This window comes from Miscanthus floridulus, chromosome 1 (genome assembly GCF_019320115.1).
Source record: "Miscanthus floridulus cultivar M001 chromosome 1, ASM1932011v1, whole genome shotgun sequence".
Classification (NCBI taxonomy): Eukaryota; Viridiplantae; Streptophyta; class Magnoliopsida; order Poales; family Poaceae; genus Miscanthus; species Miscanthus floridulus.
This window is the reverse complement of record NC_089580.1, coordinates 199,663,407-199,679,811: the sequence shown is the minus strand read 5'-3', so window position 1 is coordinate 199,679,811 and position 16,405 is coordinate 199,663,407. Positions and strand designations below refer to the sequence as shown.

General features: G+C 44.5%; 1 protein-coding gene across 3 annotated transcripts; it reads right to left on the bottom strand.

Moving 5' to 3' along the window:
- Positions 1-220: 220 nt before the first annotated feature.
- LOC136450063 (CBL-interacting protein kinase 9-like) lies at positions 221-4,541 on the bottom strand. 3 transcript variants are annotated; one of them, XM_066450330.1, is made up of 14 exons: positions 4,187-4,539; positions 3,409-3,471; positions 3,259-3,330; positions 2,952-3,059; positions 2,776-2,856; positions 2,456-2,509; positions 2,231-2,356; positions 2,052-2,141; positions 1,798-1,920; positions 1,315-1,425; positions 994-1,110; positions 821-877; positions 558-632; positions 221-467 (listed from the first exon to the last, which is right to left on the bottom strand). In XM_066450330.1, the coding sequence occupies exons 1-14, from the start codon at positions 4,373-4,375 to the stop codon at positions 387-389; spliced, it is 1,347 nt and encodes a 448-aa protein (XP_066306427.1). In that variant the 5' UTR covers positions 4,376-4,539; the 3' UTR covers positions 221-386. The 3 variants fall into 3 exon arrangements, with proteins under 3 accessions (XP_066306427.1, XP_066306445.1, XP_066306435.1); XM_066450348.1 differs by lacking the exon at positions 1,315-1,425 and having other exon boundaries at positions 4,187-4,541; XM_066450338.1 differs by lacking the exon at positions 2,776-2,856 and having other exon boundaries at positions 4,187-4,540.
- Positions 4,542-16,405: the final 11,864 nt, after the last annotated feature.

Genomic DNA, 16,405 nt, shown 5'->3' with positions numbered 1-16,405 from the left:
GCCGGGGGTGGGGAACCGGAGGGTCCCAGTCGCACACGTGAGATAGTAGCGTAGAGCGCTCCAAAATTGAAAAGTTCAGCTAAATAACCGTTCAGTTGCTCCGAAATACTAGAATTTTGCTTCATAATTAAAGCAATCACACATCATTCGCCATTTTCTTAAAAGAAAGGCACTCAACCCCGGTGACAACCAAAGCATTCAGGGAGGGCCTCTTCATATGTATTGTGTACAACTGCGCTCATTCAGAAGGAGCTCTGGTTTACAAGAGATTTTGACTGCTAATGTGGTACCAGTAAAAAAAATCATACAGTACCAAGCAAGCGGTATCGCCCGAAGAGGTGGTCTATCTCAATGTGGCCTCATAAGGTACACAAATTCCCTGGGTATCACTTCGTCTGTTTCTTACTTGCGTCAGATTCAGCTTTCCACACGATATCTTTCAGCTCTGATGAGAAATTCTTGTAGAACTGCAGCAATTCCCATAAAGTCATGTTAGTTATTTAAAATCACTGAGAAAACGCCTATTTGAAAAAAAAAATATCTTTTTGAAAACGTACATTGTGGAACTCCAATGTGTCTCCTCCGGTTTTACGAAGCTCAACCATGTGAAGTGATGGAGCAACCTCAAAAACCTGCAAATGAGTAAAATATGGATATGTAAGGTAAAGAATTCATACAATAGAATGATTTACTGGTGTGCTTTTTTTACTGGTGTGCTCAATATTGCTTTCTTCATCACTTCTTGAAGCAGTAGTTAATGCAGGCTTAAACAAACCAGAATATAAATCCAATGTTGCAATTCTGGGAGTAGTGCCAGTACCTCAGTTGCAACAGATAAGTGACCTTTTCTTCCAGATTTGTCACCTTTCAATTTCATCTGGAGGACCAAATAAAGGTACATGTGAATCGTTAATGTTATATAATTATAATGCAAATTCTCAAGAAACTCGTTAGACCACACATTACTAGCCCATGATAGCAAATGTCACACACCTTGTAATTTTGTTTCCGCACGTTGAAACCAAGTGGCCCACATGCATCCTCTATTTTTGTCATGATTTCCTGTGCTGTACATTGAGACGTGAAAGATGTTTCCCTCTTTACCATTCCCTATTTAGGAAAGACATGCATTAGCAAGGAATCAAGAAAAGGTTGCAGTGAAAGTACCCATTTTTTCGCTGACCAATACTGAGATTTACAGAAGTGGGAAATGAATAACATAATTTCCTCCAATATAATTGTTATAATTGTTACTAATCTCTACTATATTCCAAACATGAGGATATAATATATTCAAAGCTCTGAGAAATTTACCATCATCTCCTTTTCAAACAAATTTCCAAGGTTGAAGCCCTGTGACCTCGAAATAAGGGCAAATGCATTCATGGATTCTGGTTTTTCTCTTTTCTCTGACACAAGACGGTCCTAAAACGAAAAAAATGAAAGGTAACCCATTAACTGGAGTCTTTTATGTAACAATTAATTATTGCTTAACTGAGATGTTCACCAATCAGATGTTTAAGAGACATCCTATATCCATTACAAAAAAAATGAGACATTTGAGTAGCCTGAAAAAGAACAAGAAATCTATCGTGTCATCAAGTCCTTAGAAATTCTCAATCTGGTCTTCCAAAACAAAAAAGTAATAAGAAATAAAAAGGTTCACCTTATAGCATCTCTGAACGATAATGTGAACATAAAAATAAAATATCAAAATGTTTTTAAAGCACATAATATTTCTGGGAATATTTTCAAGACAATCGTAAATTCAAAATGAACCTTTTTTAGGTATAATACCTCTGAATCATTGAATGCAGCATCAACGTCGTCAAGGCTAACATCTTCGCCTTGTTCAAAACATGGTGGTTTATAGTCTTTTTTGAACCATTCATCTTCCAAAATTTCTGCAATTGTGATCCTCTGCAAGAATACAGCGCCCATTTATCCAACAGTGAAGACAGTGAGACTGGATGTGATCTGGTGACTACAATGCAGCAGATAAATGAAAAGATGAGACAGATATTGAAAAGCCACATCTTAATTGAACTTACGGTATCAGGATTAGGATCGAGAATGCGCTTAATAAACTTCTTCGCTCCAGAAGAAAACCATGGCGGGCAAGAAACATTTGCTTGGCAGATCTGTGATAGGAAATCAAAGAAAAGTTCATCAAAGTTACCCCTGCATTTCACAGGGAAACCAAGATCTTAAGTGTATTAACCGAACTTACCAGTTTGTACAGTCTCATCAGATTGGCGTCATCAAAGGGTAAGTATCCGGCCATAAGAACAAATAAGATTATGCCACAGGACCATACATCTGCAGCCATACCATCATAGCCTTTATCAGCAAGCACCTGCAGCAAGAGCGCGATGCTTACACATCTTGAAGCACATTAATCACAAAAGGTAACAACACAGATAAGCTGATAACTGATGAGAGGTGAGAAACTCACCTCAGGTGCTACATAGTTTGGAGTTCCACAAGCAGTATGCAGAAGCCCATCCTCCTGACAAAAAGTCAGAAGAGTTAATGGGAATTCTTACCACCTTTCCATGTCTCCAAGCACAATCTTATGTCAAAAAAATGTCTCCAAGCACAAACACTACTCTAGGAATATATTATGTGTTCGCTTTAGAAGGTAGCAAGTTAAGTCAATGACCCAAAATAATGCTGTAATAAAACCTAAGACGCGTCAACTTCAGATAGAAAGAAAAGAGCTTGTCTATTGACCACACAAAATCCAAGCTTCTAGCTACTGACCAGAGATCATACTTTTGTTTGTGGTGCAAATGCACTTAGGCCGAAGTCTGAAACTTTAAGAGCTCCATGTGAATCCAGAAGCAGATTCTCTGGCTGCAAAAGGCATTCAAGACATGAGTTAAAAAGTGTACAGCACAGCATCCATAGTTAGGGACACATGAGAAAGAGAGCAGGATAATTGGACAAACCTTCAGATCTCTATGGTACACTCCTCGGCTATGGCAATAATCAACTGCATTTATAAGTTGATGAAAGTATATCCTAGCTTCATCCTCTCCTAGCCTTCCAGAATTGACCTGAAAAAAGATTATCAAGAACATGTGATGAATGAGTTAATATAGCTAACCTTCATACAAACCTGACACCTAAATAATATGGCCCTAACTATCTAAATACATGCCAGGGTCTAAAAACTAAGCCCGCAGCATGTTAATAGCAATGTCCACAAAGTAAAAGAGTAACAATATGAGCCACTGAAAGTTTTGAGAGCCTTACGATCTTATCGAATAACTCGCCTCCATCAACAAATTCAAGAACCATGTATATCTTCGTTCTACTCGCCATAACCTATCAAATGCACACATAATGAGGGGATCATGAAAAGGTAATGAAACTTGCATCATCACGTCTCACAAAAAAATATACCTCATGCAGCTGGACCACATTAGGATGTTTGATTAGCTTCATAGTCGAAATCTCCCGTTTGATCTGGAAGAACAAAAAGAAGTAATATTGAGCATTCACTTACCAAAGCCAGGCTAAACAGTAAATGGAACAAGCAAATCTAATGTTAGCATATCGGTATCTCATGGCCTGATCACACGAAGGGCTGATGAAGATTTTTTTTTTTTCATTCAGTAAAACTGTGTTGGGAAATATTAGCTCTTCAATACTCCCTATCTTCAATCTCAACAAAAAATGAGGAAGGGTTGATGGAAAGTTTTTTTTTTTCATTCATAAAATTGTGTCGGGAAATATTAGCTCTTCAATACTCCACGTCTTCAATCTCAATCTCTCTAAAAGAAGGAGCACTAGGCGTGTACAGTTTTTCCTTGTGGCAGAATGGCTGTCACCAAAAGAGACTTTTGTGGGAGCTAATTGGTGATTAAAAGGTCATGATTTCCTCGATGCGATGTCCCATCCTATCTAATTCTCCACAGGAATCAAAAGCTTAAGCAGAGCTTTGGGACACTCAGACGCATGATTTCCCATCACAGACAATCCTCTCGACCACGACAGAGACGTCAAAGGATATTCTTCGACCATGCCACGTGCCTGATTGCGAACAAAATATAAATTACGAGAGATCTTCCTGTGGCAGCTCCAGGATTTAAAAAAAAAAATCCCCCGAGGTTAAATTGATTCCAGCGGGCGCGCGGCGAAGGGGAAAGGGGGAAAGGAGTGCAAGGAGCGAGGGATGGACCTGCTCGACCATCTTGTGGCGGAGGACGTGGTTGCGGTCGAGCACCTTGATGGCGCGGACGGCGCCGGTGCGGGAGTCGCGGGCGTGCTTCACCTTGGCGAAGCTGCCCTCCCCGATGGTCTTGCCGACCTCGTACGGGCCCACCCGCGTCTTCCTCCCCGCCGCCGACGCCGTGGCGGGCTCCCCCATCCTTCGGGGGGAGGGCTCGGACCGGCGGACGACGCGGTCGATCGCACGAAGAAGCGGACAGGCAAGGCGCGCGCGACGAGGCGCCGCGGCTCGCTGGGTTTGCGTTGGCGCTTGCTCGGCTGGTTCGACGGGACACGGGACGGGAGGGGAGGGGAGGGAGGGGAGGATTTTGCTCTGGGCGGCCTCTTCCGCTCCGCGCGCGTGCGGCTTTATAAAGCCGCGGCGCTGGTGGGCCCGGTCCTGGTCCTGGTTCCGGTCCGTTCTGTTGGGGAAACGCGTGGAGTGAGACGGACGGAGGCGGCTGGCGGTCGAGCTTGGATGGGTCGAGCTCGGCCTTGTTTAGATGGTAAATTTTTGCAATCTGAATATTGTAGCATGTTTTGTTTGTATTTGAAAAACTTTGTCCGGTCATGGATTAACTAGGCTTAAAAGATTCGTCTCGTGATTTACAACCAAACTGTGTAATTAGTTATTTTTTTACCTACATTTAATGCTCCATGCATGCGTCCAAAAATTGATGTGATGGAGAGAGAGTGAAAAAACTTGGAATTTTGATGGGATCTAAATAAGGCCCTGGTTTGCCTGCCAGGCCCAGCCGCCGCGTGGCTGGGTGGATTGGGTTGGGAGCAGGAAGAGCGGGCGCGGCTGGGCGGATTGGGTTGCGTCGCGTCGTGTGCGTGCTTATCCCTAGCGGCTAGCGCACACAGATCGGGCTAGCAAGTAACCGGACGGCACAGCGGGAGCGTAGAGAAAGGTCGTCGACGGCGGTAGGATGCATGTTCATACATAGCCGTGGATGCGTTTTCGCGGTAGTCCGATGTGGCCGTGGATCGGATAACAACACGTACGTGGCCCTTTTTCCGTGCCCAGTATTCACCGTCCTTTTGTGGTACACCGTACACAAGAGCAACATCGCCATCCGCCACGATCGGGGGAGCGACGGGCAATAAATGAGCCTAGGTGTGGTTTAGCGACGAGATGAAATAGGATCGATCTTTTGTTTTTTGTAAACTTTTAATAACTACTCTCTCCACCCATAAAAAGAAAATACAAATTTGATATTTCAAATAGTCAAGCAATTTAAACTTTAACTAAATTTATATAAAAAAACTATCATTCGTGATACAAAGTAATTATCATTAGATTAGTTATTAAACATATTTCATAATAAGTTTACTTGAACATAAAAATACTAACATTATTTATTATAAACTTAGTTAAATTTGGACTAGTTTGACGGGCGCAGATCCTAAAGTTGCATTCTTTAAACTTCTGATAACCACTCTTCAATTGAGAGGTACGAAACCATCTATATTTTTAACTTGGTTGGGGTGATTGAATATGGTAAAATGGTAATTTTAATTAACACTATCAGCTAGGTCCCTTTCTATCGTAACTAATTTTATTGGAATATGGACACTCAAGTACATCTTCTACTTTCTAGCGCTTGTTTCTTGTATCCTCTGCAACACCGCCACCCAATGCTGACACAACCATAACCCCATTGTGCCGCCCTCAACTTGAGTCGATGTTTTTTTTTTTGGCGTGTAACCTGAGTCGATGTTTTTTTTTTTTTGCATGTAACCTGAGTCGATGTTAGGAGCTTGAGAACTCCCACGTTACCGCCACCGGCCACCGCATCCGCCATGGACTCACGTTGCTTGGGCTCAAGGCCACCGACCAGGGACGAAGCTAGGAAAAAATTTAGGAGGGACTAAACAACAGCAATTAACAAGAAAAGAGGTTCAGTAAATCTCAGCCCCTCCTACCTGTACATCTACGGCTGAAATTTCAGACGACGGCTCTACGGGGCGTTGCGAGCGGTAGGGGGGGCTGGAGCCCCATAGCCCCACCGCTGGCTCCGTGCCTGCCACCGACATGTCCGTGACTACCTACTAGTGGCAGGGCTCGCGCAAGTGCGGGTACAGATTCGAGTACTAGTAAATGTAAACTGGATACTGGACGGCATGTATAATATGGACTAATATAGTAGTAGGTTCGACCATAATTATACAGATATTATACATGGAGGTAATTGCATAGCACCCGGCAGCAGGTTAGCAGTACATGTTTGCAGGTCTAGATATACACAACCTAAACCGTAGACCCCGGAGTAAGCCCTCGTTTAGTCGCCAGATTCAGCAGTGGCAAAATCACGGTGTCAGCACTGTAGCACAATGTAGTATTTCGTTTGTATTTGGTAATAATTGTCCAATCGTTGACTAATTAGGCTCAAAACGTTCGTCTCGCAAAGTACAACCAAACTGTGCAATTAGTTTTTGATTTCGTTAACATTTAGTACTCCATGCATGTACCGCAAGTTTGATGTGACGAAGAATCTTCTTTTTACATAGTGCCAAATTTTGGATTTTGTGGTAACTAAACCCACCCCCCCAAAACAAACATGTAACGAAGCAGACAGAGCTAACGACACATACCGAGGACAGCAGACGCGGAGAGGCAGATAGGGCCGACAGATCCAAGGCAGAGCGCCGGTGCCGAAGCAAGAGAGCACAATACCGAACGAGAGCACAACGCAGCTGACGCGAGGGCCACCAGTGCGTCTACGCCACAGCCGCCGAACCGCGAAAAAACCGGTGGAATCAGCAGGAGCGAAGAAAAGGACGCACAAAATCCGCGGCGCCGCAGAGACGACGGCAGCGCACAGGCCGCGCGCAGGGGGCGACGTGGGCCAATCAACATTTTTTGGGTGACGTGGCCACTGTCTTCTACCGCGGTTAAGCTTAGGATTGTAGTTGTAAAAATATATCCTGCATAGGAGGTGCTCCGATCCAGCCCGAGCCCAAGCCAGAGCTTGCCGGTACTGCCATCCATAACTCACTCACAATTACTGCTTCTGTCAATTCTAGGTGCATTCTTGGTTAATAAGTGCCCAAAATTTGACCAAACATATACTTAAAAATATTAATATTTATAATGCCAAATAAATATGTTATGAAGATATATCAAATGATAAATCTAATGATACTTATTTAACAAAATAACTATTTATATTTATATAAGTAGTTAAACGTAAGATACTTTAACTTGCTATGTACTAGAATTATATCCTTTTCCCGAGGGAGGGAGTAATCTACACTGACGCTATTCTCTCTCGCATCGTCTGCAATCCAAACAGGAGCTCCATAAGCTATCACCATCTCGAAAATGATAAAATGGCACGATCATCTTAAGTACGACATGGCGTGAATGTGGGGTGAGCCTATCCCCCGTTTTAGGGCAAGCCCCGCATATTTATTTGACTAAGAGCATCTTCAGTAGTTCCCAAATAACCCATCTCTAATATAATAGTATTGGTGACCACCAATATTATTATTTTTTTTGTCATTGAGAGAGTTGCTCCAACATATCACCGGTACCTCAACCCCATGTGGGGTCTACATGTTAATACCTTTTCAACCTCTATATGTACAAGTTTGGCTTCTCATCCCCTTCTTTGCCCATGGTCTCCAGTCCTGCGCTTCTCGTCTTTCCCTCCGATCCCCACGATTTCCTTCCCCACCGCCTCCTCCCCCGCACGACAACTCCCATCTCGGTGCGGCGACCTTCTTCCCTGAACCTGGCACCAATCCCACACCAGCCTTGTCCTTCCCCCCCCCCCCCCCCCCCCCCCCCCCCCCCCCCCCCCCGCTGCGACGTCTTCAACTTCGGCCACGCTCGATCACCAAAGGAGAGAGTACCAGGGGGAGGAGAGTGACAGTTGGATACCCCCACTCTAATGGGGAAGATCCAACTCCTCCTTTATTTGAGGGGAGAAGAAGAGTTTTTAACGGCCACAAAAAAGGAGCTGGCTATTTCAGAGCTGCAGGAGAGAAAAAAAAAACAACTCTATATCCCCCAACATGAAAGGACGAGGACGAGAGATGAGATCGAGGAACTTTAATATTCACATCATCACATGGTGGATAGATCCGTACCACGTCGTCCTACAACCAAACGCCCAATCGTGAAGTCGTTGGCAAGTGAATCGTGAAGTCGTTGGCGCGCGCAACTTCCTAGAAGGAGCGGCGTACGGACCGTACGCCCAATCATGCGGCCGTCGAAAAGGACACGGCCGCTTGAGTCCAGAACCCTTGGTCAAGTCCTTTGTTTGCCGGTAGAAACGGACGCGTCGCATGGGCCCTGCTCAGCCCACTTAGGCCCACCACCCGCACTGACCGAGGAGGACGAATTGCAATCGCACAAGAGACAAGTACCTCCCAGTCCCGGTAACGGTAAATATATGTGCTGTCACTGCTGTGCCGTGTGAGTAACACGACGAGCTCCTCCAGATCCTGCCCGCCCAGGCGTCACCGCGTCACAGCCGCGGCGGGCCCAGCCCAGGCGCTACGGTCACGGCTCGCGAGAGCCGGTGGCGGCCGGTTTCTTCGTTGTTTGATTGATCGTTGATCCACGAACACCAATCATGGAGGGGTGGTCGCACTCCAAACTCGTCGACCGCGCACTGCCTCATCTCAGCTCCACCACACGATCGTTCTCGGGTGCGGCCGCGTTTTTCTCGTGGCCGCCGGCGTTGTTGTCAGATGCCGTACGTTCCATCGGCAGAATTGGCCAGATGACGCTGCGTATAGGAATATCGATCATCCCAGCTCGACGTTTTTAAACCGGGTCTTTAGCTCGTTACATACTAGCCCCGATTGTGATTTTTTCAGGTACTCAAGTGCGCGGCCGTTTTCGCTGAGTTAGTGTTTTGGAATTTGCACGCGTGAATTATGGTGAGAGGGACAGGGATCTGCACTGCACTGCATTCCTGGAGGGAGAGATCGACTTTGTGGCTTGGCTTTGTGTGCGTGTCCTCTCGCAACTCGCAAGACGTTGTTGGGTTCAAACGAATTATAATTTAAAACGGAGGGAGTAACTTTGTGTTAGCATAGGGTAATTGGAGAAGAGGATTGGGGATCGGAGAAGGGAAGAACAGAGGAGAGCACGTATAGCACGGCAGAGGAATATTGATTAGAGTATTCTGTTCTTCAGTTTGTTACCCTCTCTCTCTCTCCATCGCTCTCCTTAAGTATGCCTTTACATGGTAGCTGTCTCTACCGTCACTGCCACGCAGGGCCCATGTATTTGGTACTTGGCTGACGAGCACGTGAGGAGCGACGAAGCCCATCCTGTGGCGCCGTGACGTTCTCTTGTGCCGTACTCCGTATGCCGGAGAAGTCATTGCTTGTCCCCGAGCAAGTGCACGTGGAAAGCGTTGCTTCAATGCTTCAAGATCCTCCCAGGTTGCCAACGAACGAGGAAGACCCGACCACTGGATCAGAACTTGAGGGATCACCACGGCGCCAGAGTTGCCGACACGACGCTGGAGCACCTTCATGAAGGCCGTCCAAAGCTAGCGGAAGAGCAGAGTGTAGGCTCGAGATGAGATGGTAGATAGGAGAGATGAATAGTTTTTTCTAAAAATTAAGTGTGCTAACTAATTAAAACAAATATGAAATTAAATTTATCGATTTAGCTAAAACTATATCCCGATATCTAAGTTCATAAGCACTTTATAAAGATCCTAAAAGGACAACAAAGGTGTCAGGCTAGCTAGAGCTCATCTAATCAATTCTAGAGCAAGGTCACACAAACCTATGCACTGGTACTTTGGCAACCAAGGGAACTCCTACACAATCTAGTGAGTAAAAACATAAAGCCATCTAAACTCACTAGCAATGCTCAATAATAAGGCAACCAATGCTAAATTAGAGAGCGCAAAATACTTAGCTACACAAACTAAGTAATGTGACTAACAAGATTACTCAAACCGAATTAGTCACGCAAGAGAGCTACTTCTATGCTACACAAGAAAGAATGTAATTAACAAGCTACACAAGCTAACTAATTACAAGAGCAACTATGTAACACCCTCGGTGTTACGCCTTAATCAAAACACTAAACCATATCATGAGCATCATGTTTATGTATTATTGCATGTGGTAAATGAGAAATTAAATTTTATTGTACTAATTCTCAAATTGAGCTCTAATTTATTCCTTATCCAAATACTCTCTTCACAGCTCAACTCACTATTGTCATCCTGATCCAATTTCATCTCTCGTTACTCATCTTCTTCCTAATCCCCGTAGCACGCACAAGGCACATGCTCTGCTTAGCCCACGCAGCACGCGCACAGCGACGACCGACCGTAGCAACAGTATCGCACACGTTACGCATTAATATCACTCACAAGCCCGGCCCGCTGAACACTTCGCTTGCTCGCTGCTCAGTTGCTTTGCAAATGAAGTCCAGGCACATTTTCCACACGGCAACACTGTAGCAACATAGAAAATATTGTTCACATGGAAAACACTGTTCACCCGAGCAGCACGCCGTGCACAAGCAGCGCTTTGCTACCTTTAAGCAAGCTGGTTAGCCACTAACCTTACGACGCGTCGTTGTCGCGCCTTCGCGTCTCCTGTCTTTAAAAGGATACGCCGAGCCGCCAAGCCATTCCGCTCCATTGCTCACTTGCTTCTCTCGAATCAAAGTTTCTCTGTTCTTGCCCGTGAAAGCTGCATCTATCGATTTCTCCTGAGCTGCAATAATCAGCTGATGTAGCTAGTCTGCAATTGATCTTCTCATTCTCTAATATTTCCTTGACATGTGGTCTCCTCCCCCATTAATTACTTGACCTGCATGAATGAACCAGCACCCCACCGCCAAGCACGTTTAGCCCAAAGCACACTCCAGTCCTATGTGCTCGTTAAGTTCAAAGACCACTCAAAGTCCATCATTTGAATTAATTCACTCATGACCAAAGACCCACTCCAAGTCCATCACGTGAAATCCAATTCACATGACCAGATAGCCAAATGCCAACTCCACCTCCAGCCCCGCGTCTCCTGCCTATAAAGGACATGCCAAGTCCGTCGAGCCGTCCCACTCCGCCGCTCACCATCTTACTCTCTAAATCGAGTTCCTCTGTTCTTGCTTGGGAAGGCTGCGCTATGCCGATCTTCTTCTCCGAGCTGTAATCAATCGAGGTAGCTAACCTGTAAGGATTCCTTCATTCCCCTTCTCCATTATTTCTAGACTCACAGTCACGTGCTGGTCAACAAGTCTAATATCATGATTAGCCTCCTCTAATAATATCATTTTCTTCATCTCTAGAGCTCATTTGAATTTATTTTTTTATTATAAAATAAATTTTGTTAGATTCCTAAATTCATGATCTATCTGTTAGTGTAATTAGTTCGTATAGTTCAGTGATACCTTTAGGGCTACTTTATTACTTAGAAATACGTATTATTATTATGGTTATTTAGAGAATGAATTTTTGTGATGCATTAGTAGAAGTGCTAGCCCTATAATTCTTTTACAGTAGGTTCATTGTATTATCATGTACTCACTGAAATTTTTGTGGCCTTAGAATAGGTTGATAAATATGGTAGCTAGTGCACCTTTGTTTTATCATATATATAGTAAATTGATATTAGCAATAAGGATGCCTTTAGTTGCTAAGATAATACATGAAATGTTTCATACCTGTTTAGTGGGAATAATATGTAACTTTATGTATTAGTCATTAGAGTTAGCTTAGTAGCTTGGTAGATGTATTCTTATTTTAAGAGTTGATGTTGCTGTATTACTAAGCATTGCATCATCATCACTGTATGCATATAGAGAACGAGCCACTGGAGATCGTGACCTTCGGCGAGCAGGAGTACGACGAAGTCGTCGAAGAGTACGAGGAGGAGATCCTCGTGCAAGAGGACGTTCCGGAGCCGCCCATCACTGACTTTGCTAACACCGTGCCCGCTGAAGGCAAGCCCCGGTGCATAACCCCTATTTTAAATGATCACTGAATATATATCTATGATGTGCATTTAAGTTACAGGCATTTTATGGAAACTACATGCATAAATATATCTATCCATAAGTCCTACTAGTATAGGTCGAGTAACTGCTATGCTCAGGATATCGGTAGCATGAGTAACCTGCCGTTACTCGCCAATAGGTAATAAACATGACCGCTCATGATAAAATGGTGGAAAGGAAAATGGTGACCGAGCAGGAATATGGTTTGAGTACTGGTAGGTGTAAGGGGTTGTGTCCTGTGGCCAACAGGGCATGACTCGGTTACACTTTTTTCCTATCCGTGTCGATTAAGGACTGGTCGTTGCATATGACTCTAGGCAAGTCACAGATTTATTGTCCCGAACGCATACTTGGGTATGGGTGCAGGGAAGACTTGTTGCTCTCTTGTTGCAGATCTAGCTCTTTCTGGACCGACTGATTGGTGGCAGAGATGGTGAAGGTCCTTGTACCACACTGAGTCTGAGGCTCAGGAAGTGGGGCTTGGGAGTCCAAGTTTGGACGGAGACCTGACACCCAAGACAGGAGAGTGATGGGTTAGTCCTGCTTGTGCCTAGGGTATAAGCGGGGCGTGTGTTTTCGGGGTACCCAGCTAGGCATATTGATTCGTGAATCACCGGGAAATCCGGTACGGCTTGTCTATGGTTTAGCATCATAGTAAGAACTGAAAGTTGAAAGGAGAAGAAATAGAACTGATTGTTCAACTCTTGCTTGAAAGTAGAACATGTGCTTATATAGACTGGCTAGATGATAACTTAATACGGCTGATAATAATACATAAATAAGGACTCACTATTAGTATTGCTTTTTGCTAAAATAAACCAGCAAACCATAAAGCTTCTCATATTCCTTGGAGTCGGGAAATTATTCCCACTAGTCGGATAAGTCTTACGAGTACATTATGTACTCAGGGTTTATTTACCCCTGTTGCAGGTGATGCATGAGAAGTACCTTTGTGTGGAGGATTCTTCTGGTGGGCTCAGACAGATCCTCGTCCTTATCGCTAGATGTTTATTTTAAATTTCGCTGTTTATCATTCCACACTCTGATATTTGGTATTGTAATAATGTACTTTTAAGAAACTCTGATGTATGAAATGGACAAGTATTGTAACTCATTCTCATTATTGGATCCTTGGGAAAAATGTGGATTTTTTGGGTTCTCCCTTGGGGTGTGCCCGACGGATATCTCCTGTTGTAGCTTGCTTTCGGGGTGCTTAGTGTCTGTTGGAAGACGAGCACCTCCGTAAGCATGTTATTTCGGGCAGTTCTGCCACAAACTACACAAGCACAATGTATATGAAAGAAATTACAAGCTTGTATAAAGGGGATGCAAACCAATGGGAAGACAAGGATGACACGGTGATTTTATCTCGAGGTTCACGTGTTTGCCAACACGTTAGTCCCCGTTGTGTCGATAGCTCACTTGGTGGTTCAGCGGCTAATTGGCATCACCCGCCAAGCCCACACATTGGGCACCGTAAGAATCTACCCCAAAAGTAAGGGTAGCTCAATGACACACTTTACTAGAGTTGCTCTTCATGGTTCTCGCAGGGCGAGCACAATACCCCTCACAAATCACTTCTTCGGAGCATTGCACAATCTTCTTTGCGTGCTTCGACGAAGACCACCACAAAGCCATCTAGGAGGCGGCAACCTCCAAGAGTATCAAGCACCACCAGCTTGCAATTCGATCACCTAGTGCCACTCAATGCAATCTCACAATGCAACGCACTAGAATCACTCACTCACAATGGATTCACACTTCTCGCAAGCACAAATAAGTTAGAGGCTTCTCAAACAAAGCACACACAAGGGCAACACATCCCAAGGTGCTCAACCTCAGCCAAGCCCAAGCTCCACCTCTATTATAGTCCACAAGCCAAATAAAGCCATTGGAGCCAAGTAGCACGTTTATGCGTGGTCACAGGATAGCAACGTGCGGGCACCGGACATATGGTGACGGTGCCTAATGGTTGAATTTCAATGGCTATTTCAAACTAGCTGTTGGGACCCTAGCACCAAACATAGGGGGTGGTGCACCGCCCTAGGGGTGGTGGTGCCCCCCGACGAAACTCCCCTCTCTCTGGAAAAAAGGGGCGGTGCCACACCGCCATGGTCACCGGACAGTTCGGTGACCAAAACTTTCTCCAAATCAATTTTCCACCACTTCAAGCTTGTAGAGCGTTTCATTAGCTTTCCAAAAAATCCTAGATCATCAAAATTGGAGTTCGGAGCTAAAAGTTATGTCCAAAATACGAAAGGGTGGCTGTGCTGATTTGGACACACTGCAGGGGTGGCGGTGCACCTTTCCTAGGGTGGCAATGCACTGCCCTTGGGGTGGTGGTGCCACCGCCCTAAGCTGTCCGGTGCACACCGGAAAGGGCGATGCCACCCACAGGAAGGGCTACGTGTTGGGTACAAGTTTGGTTGCGTTTTTTGACCCTCGGACAACCTAAACTTGCTCTTTTCTTCTCCAACTTCACCAAGTTGATCTAAATCAACTCCAACATCTTATCCTTTGCAAATATGTCAACACCACCAAGTGCTCACCATCTTGTGCATATGTGTTAGCTTTTCACAAACATTTTTCAAAGAATTAGTCACTCAAATCACCACGCTACTCGATCCTAGCAACGATGCAAAGTTAGATCACTCGAGTGGCACTAGATGACCGATATGCAAACAAGTTTATCCCTCTTGATAGTACGACCATCTATCCTAAACCCGGTCATAAACTTCTCTACACACCTATGACCGATGAAATGAAATATGCTATAGGTTATATCTTTATCTTGCACATTTCATTCCATCTCCTCCAATGTTGATGCAACACATGCACCAACCATATCACAAATGATATGATCCACTTCATATCCTCACGTGACTTGTTGGTTCATCGATCTTGACCTCACCTACTTTTCACTGTTGCCTTCGTCCATTGGCGCCAAGTCTTACTCAAGCTTCACCGCCACGTGGTCTATCGCTCTAAAGCCTCTAACTTACCCTTCACGCTTGCAACCGGTCCATCAAGCCAAGTCTTGTCTTGATCTTCTCCACCTTAGTCACATGACTCAATGTCATATCTCATATGCAATGAGCTCCTTCATCACATGTGTGAGTCTTGCAATAAATCCAAGCCATCTTCACCGTCATGGCATGAGTTGCTCACACAAGTGTACCTGTGGACTAATCACATGTGTATCTTATATTGAAATACATTAGTCCACCTAGGTTGTCACTCAATTACCAAAACCAAACAAGGACCTTTCACCGAGATGGTGTGGGAGGCTAGAATAGCCGTCTTGAGCTGGGAGACATGGAACACGGGGTGGATTGATGAAGATGTCGGTAATTGGAGCTTGTAAGCAACGGCGCCTATCTTCTCCATGACCTGAAAGGGGCCAAAAAAACTTGAAAGTAAATTTCTGGTTAGATCGTGGTGCCAATGAAGCCTGCACATAAGGCTGTAGCTTCAAGTAGACCCAATCGCCAATGGAGAATTGTCTTTCAGAGCATGACTTGTTTGCCTGAAGTCGCATGCACTCTTGGGCATGAGTAAGATGTTGCTGAATGAGTTCAGCCATCATGGATTTCTATGTACCCATTTAGACAGGTTGGTAGAGGTGACCGTTGTCTCTGCTGTGATCCGAAAGTGATGAGGCTGCTGTCCATACAGAACATAGAAGGGTGAAAATCCTAGAGATGAGTGCCAAGAAGTATTATACCAATACTTGGCCAAGTAGATCCAATCTAGCCATTTGTGAGGACAGGCATTGGCAAAGCATCTCAAGAATGCTTCCATACATTGGTTCACTCTTTTGGTTTGGCCGTCCGTCTACGAGTGATAGGCAGTGGACATCTTGAGAGAGACATCATCTAGATGAAACAGTTCTTGCCATAGCTAGCTGGTAAACACACGATCTTGATCACAAAATGATTGATGTTGGCAACCCATTGTAACATCTCGGGTGTTACGAGCTTGCTTAGCACCTAGGTTAAGGCCTTGGAGAATCTAGCAAAATAAGTTTTTGAGTTTTAAGATTTTAAAACACACGTGAAATGAAAATCCTAACAAAAAGAATAAAATAAGTAGTGTTAATGGTTTGGTATGGAAAACAATTTCTGTAAACAAAAATAAAATATGGCTTGTGTATGGCGCTTATGTAAAGATGCTAAGCAAATAGTGAAGATGGGAATGCAACTT

Coding starts and splice junctions, on each gene's coding strand:
- LOC136450063 (XM_066450330.1), bottom strand. CDS start 4,375: ATGGGGGAGCCCGCCACGGCGTCGGCGGCGGGGAGGAAGACGCGGGTG. Junction 3,060..3,258: donor GCGAGTTATTCGATAAGATC/GTAAGGCTCTCA, acceptor ATCTTTTTTCAG/GTCAATTCTGGAAGGCTAGG. Junction 468..557: donor ACACATTGGAGTTCCACAAT/GTACGTTTTCAA, acceptor GAATTGCTGCAG/TTCTACAAGAATTTCTCATC.